The following is a 23,866-nucleotide window of genomic DNA, read 5'->3' as shown; positions in this document are numbered from 1 at the left end:
GCAATGGGTGGCTCGCGTATACGGACAGGACATGGCTGCGACAGGCTTCCCAAATCCACCTTCGCTTTTATAGCCGTGGTCTCTCATCTTGATTACACGAAGTAATTTACAATTACTACTCTGAAATATGAATTACATCTGTAATAATCACATACATGTAATAGAATGTTAATAGTTCATTTCCCTTTTTTAGGAAATGACCTGTATGTATCTGCGTGACATCAATAAAAGGATCAAGTGCTGCATTATCTTTAGTTACATTGATGTTATTTATTTATGGTGAAACAGTGGTGGAATATTGCTGTTGCTTTCGTATAAATGAAGCGGACATACCTGCGTGGCCGCGATCTAATCCTGTTTACATAAAGTAAACCTGCTCCCGAGCAGGTTTACGCTTACGGCTCTGTTGCTATGACAGCAAGTCCCGGATGAGCTTCGGGGAACCGAACGATCCGGGATCACGCGAAATCGTCAACAATCTAATCCAGCTAACTTACTTAGCGCGGTACGAAGAACAGGCCCCAGGTCTCCAATGCTTCTATCAGATGATAAATAGCAAGAGTTTAGAAAAAGTGCTTTTGTGAATGAGGCAAGTCCATTTACCACTACCATTTGGATTTTAATGAAATACTCCATCATGGACTATTGAAACAAGACGCTGCAGCTCATTACATGAATAGATTCTTTAGTTATTTAGCAAAAGATTTTGGAGATTAGTGTGAACAACGCCACTGTTATTGTGCGATTCGTTAATAATATATCTAAATATTAAAGCTATATACACACCATTCTTGAAAGTACTGACCATTTTCATCACTGTATTCACAGTTTTGCTCTCACTGTAATCAAAGTCAAAGTCAGCTTTATTTAAAAAAAAAAAAAAACGTGTACAGATCATCCACAGGAATTTTAAATTGCAATGCTCCCACGGCCCTCAGTGTACACTAAAACAACATAAAGATAAAAAGCTAAAAATAAAATAAAAGTCTAAAGCGGGTGCAATAGGTGTCCTGGAGGGAGGGAAAAGAAACACCTACGATCCTCTCCACTGCTCTCACTTCTCGTTTTATCAGCATGTGTAGCTTCCACAAACAGGAAGGGACACAGTGTAAACGTGAAGGGGTGTGTTGTCAAGTTATATTACTTGTTAAGGCAAATATCTAATCAGCAACAGCTCAAGATGGAAGAAAGGTGATTTAAGTGACTTTGGTCTTGTTCGTGCCACACATCAGAGGAGAATGGCCAGACTTGTTCAAGCTGATAAACAAGCAACAGCATCTCAAATAACTACTCATTTCAACCAAGGTATGTGGAAGAGCTTAACACTATGCACACTACACATACTGAAGTTTAAACACCACACAGGGTGCCACTCCAGTCAACTTGGAAAAGGAAATACCCTGGTCTTGATTTCTGCTTCAACATTCAGATAGTAGGCTCAAAATCTGGTGTAAACAACATAGAAATGTGCATTTGGACATGGGCAGGACCCCTTAGTAACAAAAGAGCATTGTTTTAATGCCACAACCTACCTGCAAAATGGTACTGACCATGTCCATCCCTTTACGATCAGTGTACCCATCTTCTGATGGTTGTTTCCAGAATCATCTCAAACTGAACATGACAGTCACCAGATCAGGCCAACAGAGCACCTTTGGGGTTTAGTGAAACATCATAAAGTGAGCCTTCCTTTCACTACGACGTTTTCTCTGAAGCGCTCCTTTTCTCCAACTTTGCTTTTGGCTAAACTAGTGGCATTTAAGAGCATAAAAGAAGAACTTTATGCATGTTCTCATTACTAGGATATGTATTTATGTTGGTGTTTGGGCATATAGAAAATTGCATAATGATATTATGCCATTACCTGATGATTACTTAATACTGCATCTTAGAATTGTAATGGAAGCCCATTATGCAGGTTAGTTGTTGTTAGTTGTAAAGAAACGTGGGCCAAGAAAAAACTTCGTACAGGATCTGATTGCACAACAGTCACCATTTATGGACAAACAGAAAATAGCAGAAGCAACTAAAAAGCAAAAACTGAAGTTGGAAAGATTCCAAATTTTGGGAATTGTAACATTGTTTAATGTCATTGTGAGTCATTTATTTGCAAAGCACGTTTTTTCCACAGTCATTCAATCTTGTCCTGAAAGAAAAATTGTTTTTTTCCTCATGTTTTTTGCTGTAGCTATACGTGGTCCTCATCACAACCTGGTCTCTGTTCTCGTTTCTTCTGCAAAGGATTTCCCACAGACGGTGATGGCTTTAAACTCCTCTGAGATCTCCAGCAGGGTCTTGCCTTTAGTCTCAGGCAAAAGGAAGAAGGTATAAAGACTACCCAGCATGCAGGCAGAGGCAAACAGCACAAATAAGTACGAGCTGAGAGCATCCTGGGAAAGAAACGACATTCACAATTTCAGCACAACATATAGATCCCTGTGGGTGTTATAGTGTAATGCGCTGCTTATTTTCAGTTTGGTCGTACGTACAATGAGGAATGGAAAGACCAGGCCCATCACTGCAAACATAAACCACCGCTGCAGCCCTGTGAGGACGAGTGATGCCATTCGATTAGACTGAATGAAGAGCTCACTGTTGAGCGTTGGTGTGGCTCCTCCTGTGAGAATCAGAGAAAGAACAGGGAATTGACCTTGTTATCTTTGCATATAGACACGTTTTCCATAACCGCTACAGGTGTGATGTACTGGATACTAAAAACGTTAAGCTACATATGTATAAGTGCTTTACCCTTACCAGGTCCTCCACAAAAGAACACGATGAAGACAACCATCAAACTCACAGTAATGTATGGAACCCAGTAGCTGGAATCCTGTGTGAAAGACAGTTTTCAATGCATATATTTGATTTTGCATCAGATTAATTTCTATATTTCTGCCTTTTATCATCACAGCAGTGATAGCTTATACACATTTTCCCCTTTATGAAACAGGTCATCTTCAGTCATATTGGCAATATTGTTACTAGTGTACTTTCCAGTGAAGGCTACACAGACAGTTGTTGTCCCAACCGTCACAGACATGTACACCTCCAGATGCAGGAAGAGGCCTACCTGTATCATGAAGGACCCCACTCACCAAGCACACACACTCTTTGTCCTGCTCCCCTCAGGCAGGAGGCTGAGGAGCATTAAATGCAAAACTACTAGACAGAGAAACAGCTTCATTCCAGAAGCTGTGAGACTTCTCAATGCATAAATGGACAAGAACTGTTATACTACTGATACTTTACTGACACCATCACTTTATTAATGCTGGTCATCATGCCCTCTTGCTGCTAAAATATTTATACCTATATTTCTATATTTATACTCCATACTGGTACTCAGGTTGTTGCACTCTACTTATATTGTATTATTTCATTACTTGCTATTTGTTAGTTGTGTTTTTTTTAGTTTCTTCGTTATTCTGTTTCTTTTCCCTTCTATGGATAACCGGGACTGTGTGTTAACTCGTTATTTTCTGTTTTATCGCGAGAGTACGGTTGCCCGCGAAGTGTTGTTGTTGTGGTCCGTATGTAAAATGGCGGAACGAATAAAAGCGCTGTGACTGAGAGTACAACGTCGTGTCTTTTGAGTTAACATTGGTAGCAGAGGATGGTTTCCAATTACAAAGTACCACCAAAGCTTGATGAAGCCAGGCCATACGAATGCTGGAAGAATGAAGTCAATATCTGGAGACGGGTTACGGAGCTGGATAAAAAGAAACAGGCACTCGCGGTGGCGCTGGGCCTCGAGGGAAGAGCCAGAGAAACGGCCATGGAGATACCCGCGGAAGATTTAGACAAAGATGACGGTATGGAAATACTACTTGCAAAACTTGACACGGTGTTTCAGAGAAAAGAGAAAGACCGCGCTTATGAAGCCTACTCGTGTTTTGACTCCATTGCAAAGAACCACAGCGTGTCCATGGCAGACTACATTATAGACTTTGAACAGCGTTATAACCGGATGAAAAAGTACAACATGACGCTGCCTGACGCTGTGCTAGCATTTAAGCTTCTAGATACAGCTTGTCTTGATGAGAAAAGTCGACAGCTTGCACTGACAGCGTGCACGGACTCAACGTTTGCGTCTATGAAGTCTGCACTGAAACGGATTTTCGGAGGGAAAGTAACCGGAGTTTTCAGCGGAATTCAACTGAACCAAGAAGCAGTTTTCCTTACGGAACAAAAAGGTCCCAAATACAAACGAAACAACGGTACTTCGTAGCGGAGTGGACAGCGACAACCACTACAAGGTACCAACCCACTTGACAAGTTTGGCAAGCGAACAAGATGTGCTATTTGTCAGAGCACTTACCACTGGGCGAAAGACTGTCCTCATCGTAATGGTGACCAAGTAAAGCTAACTGAAGATGGGAAAGTGGAGGAGTGTAACATTACTTTGTACACTAAAGCCTCAATGACAGACTCTGAAATCTTCCTGACTGAGGCACTGGGGTCAGCCATTATTGATACTGCATGTACACGTACAGTTTGTGGTCAGAAGTGGCTAGATAGTTACATGCGTGACCTCAGCCAAGGCCAAGTAAACAAGCTGTTGCAATCAGAAACCCCCAGCTCCAGACCATTTCGCTTTGGGGATGGTATTGTAGTGTATTCCAGCAGAAAAGTGAAACTTCCAGCAAAAATTGGACAAACAAAATGTGACATTGAAAGTGAAGTAGTTCCTGTTGACATTCCACTACTACTGAGCAAAACGTCTCTCAAGAAAGCAGGGACTGTTCTAGACATGGAGAATGACAGTGTTGTCATGTTCAAGCAGCCTGTTCCCCTAGAGCTCACTAGTTCGGGACACTATTGTGTGGACATTAGAGATGAAAATACTACAGAAAGCTGCAATGAAAATGAAGTTCTCATGGTAACTGCTGAAATGTCTACAAAAGAGAAACAGAAAGTCCTTGTGAAACTTCATAAGCAGTTTGGTCATGCATCTGCAGAGAGGATATTGAGGCTCATCCAAAGCTCTGGCAATACAGATAAACAATGTGCAGTTATTCTACAAGAGGTAGTTCGTGACTGTGACATTTGTCAGAAATATTGCAAAACCAAGCCGAGACCTGCTGTTGGTCTACCCCTGGCTTCTGAGTATAATGAGACAGTAGCGATGGATCTACATGAGCTGGAGCCCAATGTGTGGTACCTTCACATCATCGACCACTTCACACGCTTCAGTGCTGGCAGCATCGTAAAGACAAAGAAAGCTGCAGAGATCGTCAACTCCTTCATTCACACCTGGATAAGCATTCACGGTGCCCCCAGACGGCTCTACACAGACAACGGCGGAGAGTTCAACAACACAGACATTCGGGACATGGCTGAAAACTTCAACATTGAGGTAAAAACAACGGCGGGGTATAGTCCCTGGAGCAACGGACTACTGGAGAGACATAACATGACACTTACAGAAATCCTCCTGAAGGTAAAAAAGGAACGAGGATATGACTGGCACACTGCGCTAGACTGGGCCCTTATGGCCAAAAACAGTATGCTTAATGTACATGGTTATAGTCCACATCAACTTGTGTTTGGCCAAAACCCCAACCTTCCTTCTGTGTTGATGGATAAGCCACCTGCCTTAGAGGGCACAACTGTAAGTGCAAGAGTAGCTGAACATATCTCAGCATTACATGCTTCCAGAAAAGCATTTACTGAGGCAGAGTGTTCAGAAAGGATCAGGAGAGCACTACGCAAACAACTTAGGCCTACAGATGACAAATATGAGGCAGGAGATAAAGTATACTACAAACGAGTCGACTGTACAGAGTGGAAGGGTCCAGGTGTAGTTATTGGGCAGGATGGAACTGTTGTATTTGTAAGACATGGGGGGACTCTTGTAAGAGTACACCAGTCAAGATTGACTAAAGTGGATTCACGGACTGGAGATAAACAAATATCACACAGTACTACTGATGATGACAACAAAGACGCAGTTGAAAATGATGACACTGACACACCCGATGGGGAACAGAGTATTAGTGAGGAAGAAGACATCACTATTGACAGAGAAACTAACACTACAGAAAACATGTCTGTCACACACACTACAGAAAACATGTCTGTCACACAAACTGCAAATGAGCCCTCTACACCCACTGATCATGTCTCTGAAAATGTAAAGTTAAGATCAGGACAGCTGATTGCTTTTACCAACAGAGACAACGGTGTTCAACACACAGCCAGAGTGCTAGGCAGAGCGGGAAAAGCAAAAGGGCAATACAAAAACTGGTACAATGTGCAATATCTTGAGCATGATGGTAGTGAAGGTGAAAAGAAAGCTGTAGACATGTCACTTGTTGATGGTCTTTGCACTGAAGCTGAAAACAGAGATGCAGATGTACTCATAACAAAAGATATTTCCTTTGATTCTGCTAAGCAGCAGGAGATTGAGAGCTGGCAAAGTAATGGTGTGTTTGATGAAGTGAAAGACCTGGGTCAAAAATGTGTGTCTACTAGATGGGTCTGTACACTCAAAGAAACTACTAATGGTGTTGTCCCAAAGGCTCGACTTGTGGCACGGGGGTTTGAAGAGGTAAATACTAAAGAACTACAGAAAGACTCTCCAACATGTGCGTCTGAGTCCCTCAGACTGGTGCTAGCTGTGATATGTCAAAACAAGTGGAGAGTAAATTCAATGGACATTAAATCTGCCTTCTTGCAGGGAATGCAACTGTCAAGAGACATCTATCTTCGTCCCCCACCTGAAGCTGGCAAGGACAATGTTCTATGGAAACTGAAAAAGTGTGTTTATGGACTTGCAGATGCTTCACTTTATTGGTACAATAAGGTCAAAGACATTATGCTCAAAACTGGTGGTAAAATATCACAGGTTGATCCTGCAGTGTTCTATTGGCAGAATGAACAATCTGAGGTTACAGGAGTGCTTGCATGTCACGTTGATGATTTCCTTTGGGCTGGTTCAAGTCACTTTGCAACTCATATCATTCCTGTACTGAAATCTACCTTCCTTGTGGGCCGTGAAGAACATGACAGCTTTTCTTATGTTGGTATGGACATTTGTACAGTTAATGATGTAATAGAGGTGCATCAACAACTTTACATTGACAACCTACAACCGGTTCAGCTACAAGCAGCACGGGCTGTACAGAGGGAGGCTCCCTTAAGTGAAACAGAACGTGAGCAACTCAGGTCAAAAATAGGACAGATTTTGTGGGTTGCCAAACAAACAAGGCCTGATGTTATGTTTGACACATGTAGCCTTGGATCTAATATCAAAGATGCAACTGTACAGTCTATTCATGAAGTGAACAAAGTTATCCGTAAACTTAAGGCAGAGAAAGTGACTCTTAAGTTTCAGCACTTGGGTAACAGTGAGGATCTGGCATTGGTTGTTTTCAGTGATGCTTCATTTGGCAACCTTCCTGATGGCGGTACTCAAGGAGGGGCATTAATCGTCCTTATGGGTAAAGGAGGAAAGTTTTGTCCTCTCTTCTGGCAGTCTAAAAAAATCAGGCGCGTGGTCAGAAGTACACTGGCAGGAGAAACTCTTGCCATGTCAGATGGAATAGACAGTGCTGTCTTCCTGGCAACACTTTTTTCTGAGCTTACAACTGGTAACACTGGTCTAAACGCTCTTCCTTTGATCTGTGTAACTGATAATCATTCCTTGTTTGATGCACTCAAGTCTACTAAGCAGGTTACAGAGAAGAGACTGAGGCTAGAAATGAGCAGCATTAAAGAGCTCATACAAGCCAAGAAAATCAGACAGGTTTGTTGGTCAGATTCAAAATCTCAACTTGCTGATTGTCTGACGAAAAAGGGAGTTTCACCTTTAACCCTTCTAAAGGCGCTAGATGAAGGACTCTGGATACTGTAATCCTTTGTCTACAAAGTTGTCTTTGCATTCAAATGTACCATTGTTTATTGTGTGCAATGATAGTATGCTTTAAGTAAAGCAAAGCACTTTTGAAATGTTTTTTTTGTTTATATAAATATATACATATATGTATACAAATGTTTACTGGGGTGTGTTTATACTCTTATTTTTTTTTTTAAGAAAGAGGGAGATTGTTAACTTGTTATTTTCTGTTTTATCGCGAGAGTACGGTTGCCCGCGAAGTGTTGTTGTTGTGGTCCGTATGTAAAATGGCGGAACGAATAAAAGCGCTGTGACTGAGAGTACAACGTCGTGTCTTTTGAGTTAACACCGTGTGTACGTAATTTCATTCCACCTCATGTAAACGTGTTGCAAATGAAAAGAAAACTTCCTTGATCCTTGATCTTGACGAGTAGAAACGGTGTCATCTGTGATTTTCCAGTCTTTAGGTTTTGTTTAGGTGCCTCTCCTGTGTTCCGTGTTATGCCCACTCTGTGCCTTCCTGTGCCAACGTTTCAGGTCTCTGTGTTCATGTATTTCCTGTTTTACTTTGAAAGTCCGTGTTTTATGTCAGTGTATTCTGTTTTGCTTCCTCCCTGTCTCATCACTTCTAATTAGGTTCAGCTGTATCTCCCTCCTATTCAATTTAATTCAATTCAATTTTTTTTATATTGCACCAAATTACAACAACAGTCAACTCAAGGAACATCCTGTTTGCATTTCCATCGTTACCTTGTGTGTATTTATTGTGTGTGCTTCCCTTTGTCCCTTGTTGGTCCGTCTGCTTGTTTTCTTCCATGTTGCTTCTGTATTTCTTCCGTCAGCTTTACCCGCGTTTCCTGGTCTCTCTTTTCTGGCCTGTGGTTTCCACCCTCAGGTTATATGTTTATGCATAGTTTTTCCCAGTTTAGGTTTTGCTTAGTTTTCTCTGTTCCACCTGTTTGTAGTTTTTGTTCAGCTGTCCATAAAGGCTCGTTTTTTGTTATCATCCACCCTCGTCTCCGTTTGCCTGCACTTGGGTCCTCAGTCTCTTCACACACCTGACATATTCAATCTGTCCTTGGCCCACGCTGTGGTACCGGCCTGCTTCAAATCCACCTCCATCGTCCCGATACCCAAAAACTCCAACCCATCTTGCCTCAATGATTACCGCCCAGTAGCACTCACCCCCATCATCACTAAGTGCTTAGAGCGACTGGTCCTAGCACACTTCAAATCCTGTCTCCCCCCCACCCTGGACCCCCACCAATTCGCATACCGCCGGAACAGGAGCACAGAGGATGCAGTCTCCATCGCAATGCACTCTGTCCTCTCACACCTGGACAACAACAACACCCACGCCAGAATGCTGTTTATAGACTTCAGTTCAGCATTCAATACAATCCACCCCTCACAACTCATCAGGAAACTGACAGACCTGGGCATCAGTTCCCTCATCTGCAAATGGTTACTGGACTTCCTGACCAACCGCCCCCAACATGTCCGGCTGGATAACCGCTGCTCATCTACCATCACAATGAACACCGGTGTACCACAAGGCTGTGTGATGAGCCCTTTCCTCTACTCCCTCTTCACCCACGACTGCAGACCTGCTGATGGTTCCAACACCATCATTAAGTTTGCAGATGACACCACTGTGATTGGCCTCATCAGTGACAACGATGAGGCCGCCTACAGGGAGGAGGTGGATCGTCTGGCTGAGTGGTGCGACACAAACAACCTGCTGCTTAACACCGAGAAGACCAAGGAGCTCATCGTGGACTACAGGAGGAATGCTGACCCACATCCACCCATCCACATTAAGGGGACGGCTGTGGAGCGTGTGAGCAGCTTCAAGTTCCTGGGAGTCCACATCTCCGAGGATCTCACCTGGACGACCAACTGCTCCAAGCTGGTCAAGAAGGCTCACCAGCGCCTCTTCTTCTTGAGGACTCTGAGGAAGAACCACCTGTCCTCAGACATCCTGGTGAACTTCTATCGCTGCACCATCGAGAGCATCCTGACCAACTGTATAACAGTCTGGTACGGGAACTGCTCTGCCTCGGACCGGAAGGCGTTGCAGAGGGTCGTGAAAACTGCCCAGCGCATCGCCGGAGCACCACTTCCTGCCATAAAAGACATCTACAGGAAGCGGTGTCTGAAAAGGGCTGGGAAAATCATCAAAGACCCCAGTCACCCATCACATGGACTCTTCACCCTCCTGCCCTCTGGGAGGCGCCACAGGAGCCTCCGGACTAAGACCACCAGGTACCGGAACAGCTTCTTCCCCACAGACTCCTGAACTCTGCCTCCTGACATCTGACCCACGTTAAACTCATGGACTGAACATACACACACCCACAATGGACAACTGTACCCTCAAACACACAATAATAACATGGACTGAACCACCACTCACAACCACTAGTACTTTATATAGCCTCTGTAGAAATTATCCACATATCTCACTTATCTTAACTGCACTACTGTATAGCTCTGTGTAAATAATCATTCTGTACATTCGATAATCTTTAATCCTACAACTGTTTACAACTTGCATAGTTCCCATTTCTGTATAGCTGTATATCCCAGATTCTGTAAAGTTATTTATTTCATATTCTGTATAGTTTTTCATATTTATATCCTGTTCATATCCTGTACATAGCTTGTACTCACTACAGCCTGTACATACTTATAGTTATAGAATATTCACAACATACTTCATACCGTGTACATTATAACATACCATAATAGACCCATTTCTGTAATATACTCACATATCTATATTATTGCTAATATATATTGTAATATATCTATATCACTAAAGCACTTCTGGATGGATGCAAACTGCATTTCGTTGCCCTGTACCTGTGCATGTGCAATGACAATAAAGTTGAATTCTATTCTATTCTATTCTATTCTATTTGTTGTCTTTAACAAATCAACTGTTTTTGTTTTGCTTTCTTTACATTGCTTTTACTTTTATTAATATTATGTTGCCCACCACTGGTAATGGTTTACCTTCAGGTTGAGTGTGACAGTGACAAAAATCCAGCAAGCAGACATGACACCGTAACCGCCGAACAGCAATGGTCTTCTCCCTGTGAGGTCAATGAGAAGACCCTGAAATTGAGGAAGGGAGAAAATAATGACAGACTTGTCATAAGAAGATTGTCTCTAATAGTAGAAATGAAAGGATGTATACACTTAAAATGCTCATTTACACAGATGAGCTCAGGCACAGACTGAGTGTTTGCTTACACAGGTGAGCGAGGTGAGAATTTCAGCCACTCCAAGACCGAGAGTGATATAGCGGATCTTCTTCTTTGGTATACCTGCCTCCAGGAAGATGTCATAAGTAAAGGTACTAATCTGGGAAGAAAAGAGGCACTATTAGGCTATAAACAGTCAGCATGAAATCTGATTTATATTTTAGTCTATTCTGTTGATAGAAACTTGATATGGAAGGAACAATGAAGTCTCATATATACAGATATCAATAGATATATTGATCTGTAGTTATACAGATATGTCATGTATGCATGTGCGTGAACCTCCAAAAGTCACAAAATTGTTGTAATGTTGTATCATTCTGCAATTTAGCAATCCTATATCATATATCATATTGTATCATATGGTATTATACTAATACTATATGGTATTGTTCATACTGTAGAAATGCCCGACAGCTGGTTGCAACAGTAGATGGTGGAGATGGTGATGACCTGCCATCGGACAGTCCTGTCTCTCAGCAGCTGCAGAAGGCTCACTGGTGGGGCTGCTTCAATGGCTGCCTGCTCAGTCAACATCTCATCCATTTCTTGTTGGTAGTCACCTTGGCCCCACAGACTCTGGAGAGCTGAAACCAGAAAATCCCAAATCACGGAGGGGATAAGAACTGAAAAATGTGCAACTTTGCTCAAATACAAAACACGCAGGGACTGATTGACTTGTAATTTCACAAGACTATCATTTATCTTTAACTAGTATGTGTTTGTAGAACATTTTCATAAACATCTGGGGTCGTGTTTGATACATAAACTGCGCAAAGCTACTAACCTTTTTTGCATGCCTTATCATCACCTTTCTCTATGAGTAAATATCTTGGCGTCTCAGGAAAAAAAGGCAACATCACAATCTGAACAAAGGAGAAAAGTGCAGCGACACTAAGGAGAATGTCCCACGTGTCCTCGCGGCCAAGGATCTCGCTGAAAAATCAAAATGAAATGTTGTGTTTAATTTGTAATCTATTGTCATAATATGCTGCAGTAGCTTTTGACAATGGGTTAAAGCCCATTTTTCTTTTTCATATCAACTTCAGGTGCTTACCTTAACCCAAACGTCTGCCCAGACACTTTCCCGAGTGACAAAAAAGTGGCTGAGGTCAGAGTCACTATCCCTCTTATCTTTCTGGGTGAAATCTCCCCAAGATATATTAAGTGAGTGTTCATTCCCAAGCCTGCAGGTCACATAAAGCAAGCATAGTGAGTATAGGTGGTGAAAACATATTAATAAGGAGTCTGTAGAATATGGCAACTTACCTGCTGAGTAACCAAACAGAAATCTTGCCACAATGATCATTTCGAAAGAGTTGACATTTTTACTTGTCAGCATGAATCCTGCTGCAAGAACAGCAATGAAGCTGTTGCAGATCATTGCCTTTTTTCTGAAGAAGGAAAGCTCATGACTTCAGGTCTCCGTAGGCTATACAGCTTGGTACAACATCTGTCTTCATACTCACCTTCCCAGCAAGTCTGAGATAAATTTGACACTGATGGCACCGAAGAGTCCCCCGACAGCAAACATGGAAACAATAAGAGACCAGATCATTGTGACCGTCTGCGGATGTGGAGGCTCTCCGTATCTGTCATACCAGCTGTTGTTGATGAAGCGCTGGATGTACTGTGGAGATAGATCTAAACTGTTATTAAATGTGATCCAGATAATCGAGACAGAATGGAGAAGAAATGATAAAGGCGACGTGTCTCACCGGCGAAGGAGAACTCAGTCCAGTGATATGGAAGCCGACCTGAAAGCTTCCTCCTAATCCCAAAACAAGGATGAGGAATAGAGCGTTGCCATGGGTCTGAAGTAAAGGAGAGAAATCCGATGAATCACTTTTATAAATGTGTTTACTATCACCTGTAAAGATGCTGCCTATATTTTTAAAGTCACAGTCAAACTTTTGGAGAATGGGTATTAACAAAGATTTCAAACATGTTTAACCCTTGTATGGTGTTCGGGTCTGTGAGACCCGTGTTCAGTTTTTTTCAAAAGAAAAATTAAACAATTAATTATTTTTTCACGTGTAAATGTGTTGTGTCTTTCCACTCACTCCACTTGATTATAACTGATTTATTTATAACATTTTATATAAAAGAAAAACGAGAAGCACATTAATTCATAAATGTGATCTAACAAAGGTAAAGGGAAAAAATTAACCATGTTTGCTGTTCATATGTCTTGTAATTGGGATGAAGTAAACATCTGTTGAGTAATTTAACATAAAATTGTTTGATAGTGTTAATTTGGAAAGCCAAAACTCTAGCGGGTCCACCAGACCCATGAACACTGGCTGAGTAACAAAAATACGAACACCACACAAGGGTTAAATGAGTGAGAAAATCTAGATTTTAAAATTGGATTTACTGATTTTTTTTTTAAACACAAGTTGTGAATAAAACAAAGATTAGATTAGACTTAAGTTTACCCTGTCTGATTCATAAACTGTAACTGTTTCATTTCTAGCTGTGTCTGAAAGTTCACAGAAAAACAATAATAATCACCTTTTTTGAATCTTTTCATGATCACACCTCAGTCATAGATTGTAATCATGTAAATTTGAGCTCAGTGTCATGTTAGCTGTACCAGCGAAATGGTTTAATAACTGAGAGAGTAGTGTGACTCAGCTGAAACTGTGGTTTAGATAACTCCCCTGAGTTCAGGAACTAAAAATAAGCCACTCTGATTTTGTAAAAAATAAATAAATACAATTTAAAAAGAAAATTATCCGCATTACGCATAAAATTAGACATGTGCAATGTGACAGATTTGTCACGAAACATTTTAACAGAAACGTGAAAAGAATATTTAAATTATATTTAAAATCCACATGTACATATTTACAATACATGTACATACAATACATTAACTTTTATGGCGCAAATATAGGAAAAATCTTACCAGCTGCTGAAACAAAGTTTCCATTCTCTTGATACACGGACCTTAACAGCACATATGTCCTAACAGTGGGGACACAGTTCAGTGTTTCACCCTGCTTATTATTAACTTTTCAGAAATAAAGTAACTTGGTGTCATCACAAGGACATTATCAGTACATATTTGTACACAACACTGGTGCTGCATATGTTTTTATAAGTGATTCGTCCTATTGCCAGTAGCTTGATTTATGTTTTTCTCTCTGTTCCTGTTTCTTCTTATTCTTCTTATTTAAATCACGTGGAAAGATAAACTCTATTATTATCAGGCCAGCAGAGTTTAGACGTAGACTAAGAACTGTGGCTGTCTATGAACATTTGAAAAAGGAATACACTCAATAAATTAATTAATTCTTAATTCTCATTTAAACTTGCAAAAAAACAAACAAACTCCCCAAAAAAGCCATCAGTGCAATCCAGCTATTATGCAATATAGTATCATGGCTCCAGCAATAAGTCATCCAATACTTTTCTCAGTCCAATGAGGCACAAATGATTGAAAGATGCACCACAAAGTCTTACATAATGTTCAAACATGTTTTGTTCTGTTGGTCACTGTTACGTCCCTCTGCAGCCCCTAATCTCTTCAGTGGGTTCAGCTGTTGCTAATTGACCACACCTAGTCAGGTGTGGATAAAAGGATACCTGTGATGCCGTGATTTTGTTTCCACGGTTTTCTTTAGACATGTCAATTTGTGGCAAACTTGCTATCAGGCTTGGCTGGGTTTGTACACCTCAGAGTATATATAATATAACCTCAAAGGGACTATTTTGTTAAAAAAGAAACTTCAGCTGCTTTGACAATAGGAGACAATTAGGATAAAAGTAGTTTGTTTGTTTGTTTTTTTTGAAGAAAGAAGAGCCATATACAGCAACAGCTCTTGGTGTTATGGCAGTGTGTTAAGTGCAGCAAGCATAATAGCATCCAGACTATTTTGTCCTTTTCTTATATGTTTTGTCCTTTTTTTCTGTTTCTGATTGAAGACAGTGATCAGATTGTTTTCACACGTGGCTCTGCTGCCACCAACAGATCAAGAATTGAGGCATTTTTATGCATGATACTTTTGACCACATGCTTTATAACCAAGATGGACATGACCTCCTGGTCTGAAAAAAAAAAACCTTCCTTTGGTCGCAATTTATAGAAGTCTATTATAAAACACCAACCTCATTTTGGCTGCTCCCTTATTCACAAGTGGTCGCCACAGTTAGTAGCTCCCCATACTTAATTTGGCAGATTTGAATGATGGATGCCCTTCCTGACACAACCCTAGGTATATTTGTCTTATTCTGGGGTTAGATTGGGGATCTTTTGTCTGTTGGTCAAATGTGTAAGTTGTTAAAATGTCAATTATGGTTCCATGTTGAGTAAAGTACATGATAAAACAGGATATGCTCCAGGGTTTGTGATCGACATGTTGCTATTCATACTGTATGTCTGTGATTTTTCTAAACTTTATATGCCACGTAAAGATCAAGAGAAACTTATTCATGCATTCATCACTTCAAGACTAGATTATTGTAACTCTCTTTACTTGGGCCTCCAATCTTCCCTCCTTCATCGATTGCAGTTGGTCCAAAATGCTGCAGCATGTCTCTTAACTGGCACTAGAAGGTATGAATCTAATTGTTTACTTATAAAATCCTAAATAATATGGCACCTGATTACTTTGGGGATCTCCTCTGTCTGTTCGCCTAAGAAAGCACTAAGATCATCGGGTCAACTGCTCTTAGTGCAACCTAGGTCTCGGCTGAAGACCAGAGGACACCGTGCCTGTGCTGCCGCACCCAAATTATGGAATAATCTTCCTCTTGACATTCGGGCATCAGATTCTATTCAATCTTTTAAATCATGTCTAAAAACGTACGTGTTTAACCTGGCATTCAAGGCGAATTAGTGTAATTTTCATCTGGCTCTGCATTTATATTATGTAATTACTTTATATCTGTAATTTAGATTTTATATTGTGATTTTATCTGTATCATGGTTTTACTGGAAAGCACTTTAGTGTACTTTGGTCTTTAAATGTGCGATACAAATAAATTTGATATGATATGATATGAGATCCCGTTTCAAGAAATGAGGCTTCATGATTGAAGGATTTATATTAATTAATTAATTACTTAATTTATTTGTTTTTACATTAGACGATCGTGGCTCAAGAGTTGGGAGTTTGTCTTGTAACCGGAAGGTTGCCGGTTCGAGCCCCGGCTTGGACAGTCTCGGTCGTTGTGTCCTTGGGCAAGACACTTCACCCGTTGCCTACTGGTGGTGGTCAGAGGGCCCGGTGGCGCCAGTGTCCGGCAGCCTCGCCTCTGTCAGTGCGCCCCAGGGTGGCTGTGGCTACAATGTAGCTCGCCATCACCAGTGTGTGAATGTGTGTGTGAATGGGTGGATGACAGGTTGTGTAAAGCGCTTTGGGGTCCTTAGGGACTAGAAAAGCGCTATACAAATACAGGCCATTTACCATTTACCATTAGACATTCTTTTAGTCCCTGAATCAGCCCAGGTTAAACAAATAGCTCTTTCTGTATTACTGATCTACTACATCACATGCACATTTATTACACTAATTCATTAAAAATAAATAATTAAAACTGGAAATGAAAAACACATAATTTATTCAATGCTATAAATGAAATGAATTGACATTTAATGAATGTATTATATAGTTAATAAAATAATTATTTCCATTTTTTATTAATTAATAACACATTAGATGGATTATTTGATGACATATTTATTGAATTCATTTTGGCACTCGTGGCTCTCCATGCTTATTAGTTTACAGCCATAAGGACTTTTATTGATTTGGATGCATCCTTCTTCCTTTGGTTCCTTTTAGCTTTAGTGAGAAGTTTTAAGAACAACACAGGTTGTGATGTCCGTTTATATGATGTGACCTCCATAATGGATTTTGTTAATAGTCCTAATAAAAATCTAACATGTCACAATGTTTTGTGACTCTTCATCAGAACCTGAAGCTGTTTAAAACCAGTGGTGAATCTGCCCGACTGAGCTAATTTCCCTAAATATTTTATGTGACTGATATTAAATTTGGCGGCCACTGATCCATTGACATTGTCATTAAAAAAAAATTACAGATGAATTAGCTAACACAGCAACAACCAAAAGCACAGAGCGAGCAACTACTCTTTTTAACATGATATAAATATGATATGTTGATTTTATTATTATTAGTATTTCTAACCCGTTTTGAACAGAAAAAAATCAGAATAACCTTCTACACATTTTATTGGGCAAGATTTCATTTTTTATTCATACATTTTCATCACTGTCCTTGTTCTTATTATTGCAGGCAGAGCAAATCAAATTGAATTCCTGGCCTGTGAGTTTTCCTCACCTCCGTTGGGCTCTTTGAGTGGCTGTGTATGGCTGGTTATGATGATGTACATAACAAGTGTCTTCTTCCTTATCACAAACCAACAGCTGCTAGCAGCCACGGGGTCTTCATTAGCTGTTAATAACACTCTGCCCACAGTTCAGCACTCTGGTGGTCCACGTTGTGATTGGCAGTATCCTGGCTGGGCTGATCATTCTGAAACGATACCATGCTGTGCTTTGATAACAACGAGGGAGGAGTAATTAAACAACTAATTGGAGCAATCTTTGTTAACATTTCTTACTTGCAGAGCTATTTTGAAATATTCACGTCAGCAGGTGGCGATATTAGCTTTCTGCTGGGAGGCAGTAACTCGACGGAGCATGCACACCAACCCAGTGCAGTTACTGTAGCCCAGAGCAAACAGGACAAATGAACTAAATCTGGTTTTCATAGATGCTTAAATTGAGGTAAATAAAGGCTTTACATATCTATTATCATTTATTGTCATTATAGTTAATTAGTAAATAAATATTTCAGACATTTTTGACCCATTGATCAGAGAGAATTCACTGTTCATCAGCACATGTCAAATTCTCCACTTGCAACTGTTTCCTCTGTGTCTTTTTTTTTTTTTTTTTTGGCCTGTCCCGTTTGGCTCTTTTGCCATCAGAATTGTTGTCTAAAGGCAAAGAAAGATGCCCAACGGATTTACTTTACCAAACTGACCATCCCAGCCTTGCCGTAATGGTCCATTTGATTCACCTTTTATTGTTTATTTTATTTTCACTTACTGAATACGGGACAGACTTGACTGGGGGAAAGAAGGGGAGAAAGAAAGAGGGAAAGAGAAACAGCTGAGAAGAGGGACGGGGGAGAAGGGCAAAAACCAACAGAACGGGCAGAGAAAAAAAAATGCATATATCAATCACCTGGATCACCTGCTGAGAAAGAAAAAAGAAAGCAAGCAGAAGAGAACAAGAGTAATAGAATAAACAACATCACAATGATATATGGGAATATGACAGTAAATACTAAATGTTAAACATTATTGTGCAGCACATAAGATCAACAGAACACAGTGTGCTTTGAGGTAAGAGCCAAAAAGGGTGTAGTTTGTGGGTGTGATCACCCGTGTGTACACCTGTGAGCATGGACGCGCTTGTTTTTTGTTTTTTTAAAAGGTTCCTTCATGTAATAATCTGCTAGAGGGTGTGGGGGGGCCACAGCCCCGTCCTCCAGGGCGTGAAGCAGGTGTGGAGGAGATCAAAACTCCAGACATCCAGAGGCCCCCAGAACACAAGAGACCAAGGAAGACCAACAGAGGGGCAGCTGCGCCACTGTCCCGGAAAGAGCTGAGGAGAGTCCCAGATGAGGGCTCACTCAGCAGCCGCGGAGCAGAAGCCAGGGGGAGTTGCAGTGACGCGCCCGTGAGCTCCGCCGGCAGCCAGCTGCGCCTGAGTGACCGAGCCCCAGGCCGAGAGGCCGGGGGCACCCCACCTCCGAAGTGGCCCGAGCGAGCCCCAGGCTCCAGGCCCCGATAAGCGGCCGCCAAGGAGTGAGCCGGTGTGTACCTGGACGCCCATCCCCGGACACAAAGAACCACCAACGCACCGATGTCTGAGGGGGTCCGCCACTGGCAGGGGAAGTGGTGGTAGGGGGAGATAGGCCTCCAAACCTTGGAGGGCCTGAGGTGTCCCCAGAGAGGTGGCGCCTGACACCCAACCTGACATATAGACACAGACATACAGGCACACACAGATACAAACATCCATTCCCACCCTCATGCTCTCATATGCACTTACTCCACACTCAACCAACGTGGAGACAGACATAAAGAGACGTTGTACACACGATCACACTCCCCAAGCGTACTCTACAAACCGGGTCTAGGTGCCCCCGCCCCTGGAGGGGGGAACTGCACCCAGACCCAGGTGGTGTTTCCCTTTTCCCTGCAGTGGGGGGAGGCAGACCGCCCCGACTCCGCAGCAGCAGGAAGGCTCCACACTCCAGACCGCAGTCGGACGGCCAACTCCTCCTCCTAGTCCTAGCCCCCCTGCTCCAGCAGGTCGCAGAGAACGGGGGTGAGAGAAGACTCCGAACCTCCCTCCACCCGCTCATTGTAATGTTGATGCATGTGTGTTCTAAGGTGCATTTAAAACCCAGGAGGGCTTGGAGCTACCTGCCAGAGAGCAGCAGGTAAGCGCATGGTCCCTCCTGCTAGCCCTCAATGTCTACGTGTATTTAAAATTGAGAGGTGGGCAACGATGCCAGGGGTGGGGTGTACACCCTGATGGTACTTTGGACTCCGTGTATCGTGCCCACCCCCAAGATCCTATATGTATGTGTAATGAGAGTGTGAGTAATGTGAATGTCTAAGTTGTGGGATAAAATTGAGGCAGAGGCAGCCAGAAGGGGACAGAGGGGGGGTAGCCTCCTCTGCACCCTGGTGACATACCCCTACTCCAAGGCCCTGCATGTGTGGGTGGTTGTGGTGGAGCGGGAAGAGGGAGGCAGCTGGAGATGGGGAGGGAAGGAAGGGAGGGGCAAGTGACCCCTCCCTGTGGCCAGCTCCCCCGCTGACCCCAGTAGGCACCCCCATACTCCGCGACCCGCCAGGGAAAGGGGGCCCAGGCCCATCCAGACCGGGCCCAGTGCAGCAGCGCCGCCCGGCCCCACAGAGCCCGGGACAGTCCACCCAACCCCACCACAGAGAAAACTGCACCCACCCCACCATCCACTCATCTTCCAGACTACATAAGACAATAAACACCCAGGCTGAGATCTTCCTCCACCTCTCCTGTATCTCCCCCTCCTGCAGAGGCAGCTCCTGAGGAGAGGAAAGCTCCTGCAAGATGTGACAATCTCCCCCACCAGTTGAAGAGCCCCCCAGGTGGCTCGACGCACCGGCGGCACCCTGCTCCAGGGCTGGGCCCCCATGCACCCACCCGCCCACAACCCCGGCAACACACCAACCAGGACCCAAGCCCCCGAGGCCCGGTCCGGGTCCCAGCCCAGAGACGGAGCGCCCCCAGAACCTCACGCCCATCCCGGACCCACCCAGGGGCAGCCAGGCTACCAGGTCAGTAACCCACGTCCGTCAGCACAGACCCTCCCCTAGCCCCGCTGCACGCAGCCGCGAGGAAACAGTCACCGGAGAGCCAACAGAGCCCCTAACCGGACATGACCGCTACCCCGGGTTGAGCCCCCCAAGGAAGATGCCTCCGGGGAACCCCCCCGACGCCCTAAGCCTGTCCCTACCCCCACACCAATCACAACAGTGAAGGCGGGACCAAACTATGACCCCCCACCCCCACTAGGTGATGGAGCTGATCAAAGGAGCCCAGAGCAATTGATCTGATGTGGTGGCAGAGGCTGTATCAAGACTAATGTAATCTAATAGATAATTTCTATATTGGTTAGAATTAAGATTATTTTTATTTTTCCAGTTCATGAGGACTGTTTTCTTGGCTATGCATAGGGCAGTGAAAACCATATGGGCGATATTCTTTTCTGAAGTGACATTATCTAAGCTGCCCAACAAACACACTAAGGGGGAAGTTGGAATGTTACATTTCAGACACTTCGATAAGTCTTCACATATCTCGCGCCAAAACTTCTGAACTGGTGGACAGAACCAAAGAGCGTGGATATAATTGTCCGGTGAATTGGTTTGGCAGTGTGAGCAGTTGTTGGTAGACGTAAAGCCCATCTTGAACATCCGATGACCTGTATAGTGCACTCTATGTAATATTTTGTATTGAATTAATTGAAGACTGGGATTTCTAATTAGATGAAAGGTTTTTAAGCAAATCTGAGACCAGAAGTTTAGGTCTAAGTTAACTGATAAATCCGCTTCCCATTTTGCAATAGGAAGTGATATTGATTCATCTGTTTTAGAAAGCATTCTGTATATTTTGGATAGTAATTTGGGGGGTTTAAGAGTAAGAAATTGAACCACACTTGGTGGTGTTTGTAGTTCAACTTGACCCGGTTTAAATTTCTTTTTTACTATGGATTTAATTTGTTGATATTCTAAAAATCTTTTCTTGTTGATCCCATATTGTGTAACTAGTCCGTCAAATGAAATAAATTCTGTTCCTTCTAGTATATGTTCTAAATATTTGATTCCTTTATCACTCCAATCTGAAAAGTTTATCATATTATTGTTTTGTAATATGTCAGGGTTGTTCCAGATAGGTGTACGTTTGCATGGGATTAATGAAGACGCCGTCAATTTTAGAAACTCCCACCATGCTGTCAGAGAAGAGCTGATGTTGATGCTTTTAAAGCATTCATGTCGTTGGATGTTTGAGCTGATAAATGGTAGGTCTGAGATCTCTAGATTATTGCAGAGTGCTTGTTCTACATCTAGCCAAGGTTCATCTAAGAGGGTGTGTTTTAGCCATCCTGAGATAAACTGAAGCCTGTTGGCTAAGAAGTAGTGCTGAAAGTTAGGCAGTTCTAGTCCTCCTTTATCCTTGGTCTTTTGTAGTGTTTTTAAGCTTATACGTGGGGGTTTATTTTTCCAAAGGAATTTGGACATACATGAATCTAGAGATCTGAACCAATCTTGTGGCGGTTTAGTTGGGATCATTGAGAATAAATAATTTATTTTTGGTAAGACCATCATTTTTATAGCGGCAACCCTTCCCATGAGTGATATGGGTAGACATTTCCATCTAGCCAGATCATCTTCTACCTTCTTTAAAAGTGGGATATGGTTTAATTTAGTTAGATCTGCAAGCTTGGGAGAAACATTAATACCTAAATATTTTATATTTCCCGATTGCAGTGGTGTAGAAGAGGAATTATGGAAGGAGCAATTAATCGGTAGGACTGTAGATTTTGACCAGTTAATTGAGTAATCTGATATTCTTGCAAAAGAGTTTATCAATTCAATCACCCCAGAGATATTGGTTTGTGAATTTTGGAGAAAGAGTAACACATCATCCGCATAAAGGCTGATTTTATGTTCCACGTTCTTGCATTTTATGCCCTTAATTACTGAATTCTGTCTAATTGCTGCTGCTAGTGGTTCAATAAAAATTGCAAATAGTGAAGGGGAGAGTGGGCATCCCTGCCTGGTGCCCCTCAAGAGACAGAAGCTGGAGGATGTCTGGTCATTTGTTCTAACACAAGCTGTTGGGGAATTATATAATATTTTTAACCAGTTTATGAAAGAGGATCCAAAACCAAATTTGTGTAAAGTTGCAAATAGAAATTTCCAGTTAACTCTGTCAAATGCTTTTTCTGCGTCTAAAGAGAATATTGTAGTTTCTAGGTTTTTACTGTATGAGTAGTCTATCAAATTAAGTAATCTACGTGTATTTGTTGATGAGTGCCTACCTTTTATGAAACCAGTTTGGTCAGGATGAATTAAGAGGGGGGTTATTTTCTCCAGTCTCTTTGAGAGAGCTTTGCAGATTATTTTAAGGTCTACATTTATAAGGGATATTGGATGATAGCTTGAGGGATATACAGGGTCTTTGCCTGGTTTTAGCAGGAGATTAATGTTTGCAGAATTCATATTTGATGGAAGTCTGCCCTTTTCTTTAATTTCCAACAACGTTCTGTAGAAAACTGGTGCTAGAATCGACCAGAATTCTTTGTAGAATTCTGCAGGAAAGCCATCTGGACCTGGAGCCTTATTATTGTGCATACTTATCAGGGCTTCCTGGAGTTCACCTGGTGTCAGTGGTGAATCCAGTGCCATTGCTTGAGTGTCCAATAATTTTGGAAGAGTTATGTTGTCCAAAAACTGATCAATTTCTTTTTTAGATGGGTTTATTTGTGGTGAATACAACGTTTTATAGAAATCCCTGAAAATGTTGTTTATTTGTATCGGATCATATATTGTGTTCCCAGATGAATCTTGAACAGCACATATAGTTGTTTTTTCTTTATTTATTTTTAGCTGGTTTGCTAGAAATTGACCGGATTTATTACCATGTTCATAATTTTGTAGGCGTAGTCTTTGTACTAAGAATTTTGTTTTTTTATCAATTATCTCATTTAATTCTAGTTTTGTTTTGCGTATTTTGTTCAATGTTTCCTGATCTTGGTGGGACGCGTAGGCTTCTTCTAGTGATTTGATGTTTTTTTCTAATTCCTGAATATTTTTGTTTTCTTTTTTCTTTTTATGTGATGAGAAAGAAATTATTTTACCTCTCATCACAGCTTTCCCTGCTTCCCATAGAACAGAAGCTGATGTTTCGGGAGTGTCATTATAGTTCAAATATGAAGTCCACTCTTTTTTAAAATATTTAATAAAGTCTTCATCTTTAAGTAGTGATATATTAAATCTCCAGTTTTTTCTTGGCGTAGTATTATTCTTGTGCATTAGTGTTAAAGATACAGGACCATGATCGCTGACAGCTATAGGGTGAATCTCAGTGTCTGAAATGTCGTTCAGCAGTGAGCTGCTGACCAAAAAATAATCCAGACGAGAGTAGGAGTGATGGACATGT

General features: G+C 41.9%; 1 protein-coding gene across 1 annotated transcript in view; it reads right to left on the bottom strand.

Annotated features, from left to right (window-relative positions):
* Positions 1–1,527: 1,527 nt before the first annotated feature.
* Positions 1,528–23,866, bottom strand: part of LOC146669411 (solute carrier family 2, facilitated glucose transporter member 9-like) — a 33,583-nt gene continuing 11,244 nt past the window's right edge. The window contains exons 2-13 of the mRNA XM_085405979.1: positions 17,418–17,612; positions 12,825–12,920; positions 12,576–12,736; positions 12,376–12,500; positions 12,164–12,293; positions 11,894–12,042; positions 11,506–11,693; positions 11,096–11,206; positions 10,856–10,957; positions 2,755–2,830; positions 2,490–2,617; positions 1,528–2,390 (exon numbers count right to left, since the gene is read on the bottom strand). Coding sequence (XP_085262105.1) covers positions 2,205–2,390; positions 2,490–2,617; positions 2,755–2,830; positions 10,856–10,957; positions 11,096–11,206; positions 11,506–11,693; positions 11,894–12,042; positions 12,164–12,293; positions 12,376–12,500; positions 12,576–12,664 — 1,284 coding nt within the window. The 5' untranslated portion in view covers positions 12,665–12,736; positions 12,825–12,920; positions 17,418–17,612 and the 3' untranslated portion in view covers positions 1,528–2,204. The remainder of the gene's footprint in view (positions 2,391–2,489; positions 2,618–2,754; positions 2,831–10,855; positions 10,958–11,095; positions 11,207–11,505; positions 11,694–11,893; positions 12,043–12,163; positions 12,294–12,375; positions 12,501–12,575; positions 12,737–12,824; positions 12,921–17,417; positions 17,613–23,866) is intronic.

Source organism: Rhamphochromis longiceps, linkage group LG5 (assembly GCF_057381845.1).
Source record: "Rhamphochromis longiceps isolate RC_006_pf linkage group LG5, R_longiceps_female_GT1.1, whole genome shotgun sequence".
NCBI lineage: Eukaryota > Metazoa > Chordata > Actinopteri > Cichliformes > Cichlidae > Rhamphochromis > Rhamphochromis longiceps.
This window is presented reverse-complemented; position numbering and strand designations above follow the sequence as displayed.